General features: G+C 51.6%; 1 protein-coding gene across 1 annotated transcript in view; it reads right to left on the minus strand.

The window, feature by feature from the left end:
• Positions 1-3,957, minus strand: part of PRPF6 (pre-mRNA processing factor 6) — a 44,632-nt gene extending 40,675 nt beyond the window's left edge. The window contains 3 exon segments of the mRNA XM_005885522.2: positions 771-889; positions 2,381-2,549; positions 3,742-3,957. Coding sequence (XP_005885584.1) covers positions 771-889; positions 2,381-2,549; positions 3,742-3,812 — 359 coding nt within the window. The 5' untranslated portion in view covers positions 3,813-3,957.
• Positions 3,958-4,014: the final 57 nt, after the last annotated feature.

The raw sequence follows: 4,014 nt of genomic DNA on the forward strand, positions 1-4,014 counted from the left end.
GGGATCGGGCCTGCCCTCTGCCACCCGGGGAGCGGGCCTAAGCCAGCAGGTGGTTATCTCCCGAGGGGTCCCAGACTGTGAGAGGGCACAAGTGGGACTGAGAGACACCCCCGACCCCCCTCCCCCGCCAGTGGACAAATTTTTGTGCACTGGGTCTCTAGTATTCTATAATGATAATGCATTTTTAATTATTTTAAAATATATTTTTATTGATTTCAGAGAGGGAGAGAGATAGAATCATCAATGATGAGAGAGAATCATTGACTGGCTGCCTCCTGCACACCCCACACTGGCAATCGACCTGTAACCCAGGCATGTGCCCTGACCAGAAGTTGAACTGGTGACCTCTTGGTTTCTGGGTCCATGCTCAACCACTGAGCCATACCGACCAGGCAGAACACATTTTTAAAATAAAAAATATAGAGAACTTACAATGATAACTCAACATATATTAATCAACATCACTACACCTATCCCAAAGACAGTAACCCTGATGTGTAGTCAGGATAGTCCCCCAAACGCTGCCAGGTTCTGGAAGCCAGCACGGAGTTTGTAAGCTCTCCACTGCAGCCCCCAGCCCTGTAGCTCCTGTCCAACAGCCCAGCGTTTACCCAGGTGCTGCCACATTGGCAAGACCCAGGGGCCTCAAAGCTGAGCAGACACACAAACTATTCTTGCAACTTTTCTCCAAGTCTAAACCAAGGCAAAACAAAACTTTTTTTTTTTTTTTAGTTGCATAAAAGACAGTGAAGGACAGTAACTGGTTTTACCTTCTTTCTTTTCTTCTTTCGTCCATCCTTTTATCCAGAGCTGCATAAATAGCATCCGCTTCCTCGTCATCCTTTTCATAGAGCCCGCTTGAGAAGAGGCTCCCTGCATAGCCATTAAACTGGGAACCAAACACATCCCCGGAGCGTCAGCTTCTCCTCCCACACAATCCCCACCAGCAGGAACAGAGCACTTCCTGTGCAAATGCTACACGACATTCTGCACCAGAGAAACCCAACCTGAGGAGCAGCAAAGCAGCTGTCAGGGCAGGGAAGATGGAGGAGACTGAGCAGCCAATGTATGAGGGGTCTGGACGGGTCCTGGACCAGAGGACACAGATGGGAAACTGGGATTCAAATAGCACTTGTAGATCAGCTAAGAGTGCTGTGTCATTCGATTTGCTGGTTCGATAGCTACTAAGATCATGGAAGAAGGGGAGAAGCCTGTGAAGGGTACCCAGGAATTTTCCCCATTATTCTTGCAAGATCCCTGGAAATTTAAAATTATTTCTGAACTAATTTTAGAAAGCTTTTCCTGAGGAAAAATGCTATCTGTTAGAACATATCTGAAGAAAACTTCAATGGACTAAATGCCAAATAACAAAGAGGGTGGCCTGGCTGGTGTGGCTCAGTGGTTGAGCATCAACCCATGAACCAGGAGGTCACGGTTTGATTCCTAGCCAGGGTACATGCCCAGTTTGTGGGCTCGATCCCCAGGAGGGGGCATGCAGGAGGCAGCCAATCAATGATTCGCTCTCATTGCTGTTTCTATCTCTCCCTCTCACTTCCTCTCTCTGAAATTAAAAAACACAAACATTTAACAAAGAGGGTGAAAATTAAAGCAAAAGAATGCAAATATCACTAATTCCACTTTACATTTTGATCTTTAAATTTTCACTGGCTTGAGTGCTCTCTTTCCCCCCAGAGCATGTCCGCTCGAGTCTTCTTTTTGAGTGAACTTTCCTAAATTCCAAGGGCCCTCCTTCTGCTTCTGTCACTTGTTTCCCGAGTCTACACAGCCCAGCTGGCTCACTTCTATTACCTCTGTAACTTTTTTATTTTTATGAGTTTATTTTAACTAAACTGAAGACATATGTCAGGAAGCAAGATCTCAAATGCTCCTCTATAACTTTCTAAATAAACTTGCTTTTATAATTTGAGAGGAAAAAAAAACTTCACTGGCCAAGACAAAACACCAATGCAGTGGTTGTAACAGCTGCAAGAACATGTCTCTTTAAAAAAAGAAAAGTTTTTATTGATTTGAGAGAGAGAGGAAGGGAGAGGAAGAGAGAGAGGAACATCAATTGGCCACCTCTCTCACGCCCCCCACTTGGGAGCGAGCCCAAAACTGGGGCATGTGCCCCAACTGGAAATCAAACTTTCGACCTTTTGGTGCACAGGACGACACTCAACCAACTAGGCCAGGACAGATTTGAAGAGGTAGCAAATCTTTATATTTGTCCTGCTCCCCTCACTCCACTACAGAAACCCCACGAATAGATGAAAAAGTAAATGCACCAGCCCCATCAAGCCACCCACCACAGATGCCAACAGCACACAGGGTTCAGAAGCTGCTCGACGCCTGGAGACTGGCCGGGGAGCCCACAAGTCACCTCATCGTAGTTGGTGTCATTCAGATCCTCATCATCGTCATCCGCAGCCTGGCTCTTCTTCATCTGGTCCCCGACGGTCCTCTTGCCCGGCGGCGCGTGGCGGTCATCCACAGGATCGTTGGCATCCCGGGCAGGCCCGATGTCTGACCGGGTGGTGAAGCCAGTGGCGCTGCAGAAGACCCCAAGACACCCCTTTACCTTGTTCCTGTGCTCTTCCCGCCACACTCGTCACTTTTCCTAACACCTCCAGACGCTGGTGGCAGAAAGCCTTCCACCCATCCTGAGGTTATTCAGACTTGCTTTTGCCACCACATCCTCCTTAGGAGAGAATCCCCAGGGCATGAGGCTGCCCTCCTTCCAGCCCCAGGCCCCATGCCCAACAACCTCCCATCCAACCAGGCCCTCAAACCCGACCTGCGGCTACTCTGGGCTGTTTCAGCTGATGACAGTGCCATCCTGGCATTAAGGCAGACACCCTGGTATCAGCTTTGCCCCCCTCAGACCTTCTCCATCCCATCGGTCCCCACGCTGCACTGAGTCCACCTCCCAACCCTTCCTTCTCAGACCATGACTCCCAACAGCTGGGAACCAAGTGAGCCCCCCACCCCACCGCAGCTCTGCTTCCCCAATGCCTCCAGGGGCCCCGCTGCCATCACCACAGGTTCTGCTCAGACTCCTTGCTATCTATTCCCTCACCTGCCTCATCTGTTTCCTTAACTGCCGACCACACAAAATGTCAGTTTCTCCTATAACCCTGCCACATTTCTGCATCCCTAAATCCAGCTTTCCTTCTAAACCTGGCTCAAATGCTACCACTCCATAAAGCGTCCCCTGGCCTCTGGACCCCAGAGTTCTAAATCTGTTACCCTGTATGAATTTATTTATGCATTTACCCCAACTCTCCTAGCCAACTACAGGTCCTCTGAAGGCACTGTCAAATATGAGGCTTATATGTACCCCACAGATTCTAACACAATACCAAGGAGAGAAACCCAGTTTTCCTAACCAAATCAATCATCAAACAGGATAACGACTGCTCATTTATTCAACAAGGTCTGGCAGTCGTCTGTGTGACCTGTGACGGGGACCCCTAACCACGGGCTCGGGGCCGCCGCGTGGTGAAGCCCAGTCCCCCCGCGCCTGGGCAGCACGTAGAACTCATCCTGGGGTCTGTCCTCTCCCCGAAGGACGATCCTCCCTACAAACACTGAGCCAAATGGCCTCGCATCTTCCAGACTCGGTGGCCGCAGATCCTCACTGATTGTCTCAGTCCGGTAGTTCGCACGGTCTCGCCCGAACCCCTGCCCCTTCCCCCAGCGCCGGGACCCGGCCAGGCCCGCGCAGCCCGCCCCACGGCTCACCCTCGGCCCAGCCCCGGCACGTAGCCGAGCGGCGCGGGCATGCCCAGGAACGGCTTCTTCTTCTTATTCATGGCGCCGCCGCCGACGAGGGCTGGGAAGAGAAGGGACGGAAACCGCAGCCGCAGGCGAAGGACCGCAGGCGTCCGAAGCTGCGCGGCAGGAAGAAGTTGCGGGCTCCGTGTCACCCGCGCCCCGGAAACAGAGCGCGCGGTACGCAAGAAGCCCCGCCCACCTCGGGGTTCCAGGGGCGGAAGTCCGGAAACGCACTTCCGG

Source organism: Myotis brandtii, unplaced genomic scaffold, assembly GCF_000412655.1.
Source record: "Myotis brandtii unplaced genomic scaffold, ASM41265v1 scaffold915, whole genome shotgun sequence".
NCBI lineage: Eukaryota > Metazoa > Chordata > Mammalia > Chiroptera > Vespertilionidae > Myotis > Myotis brandtii.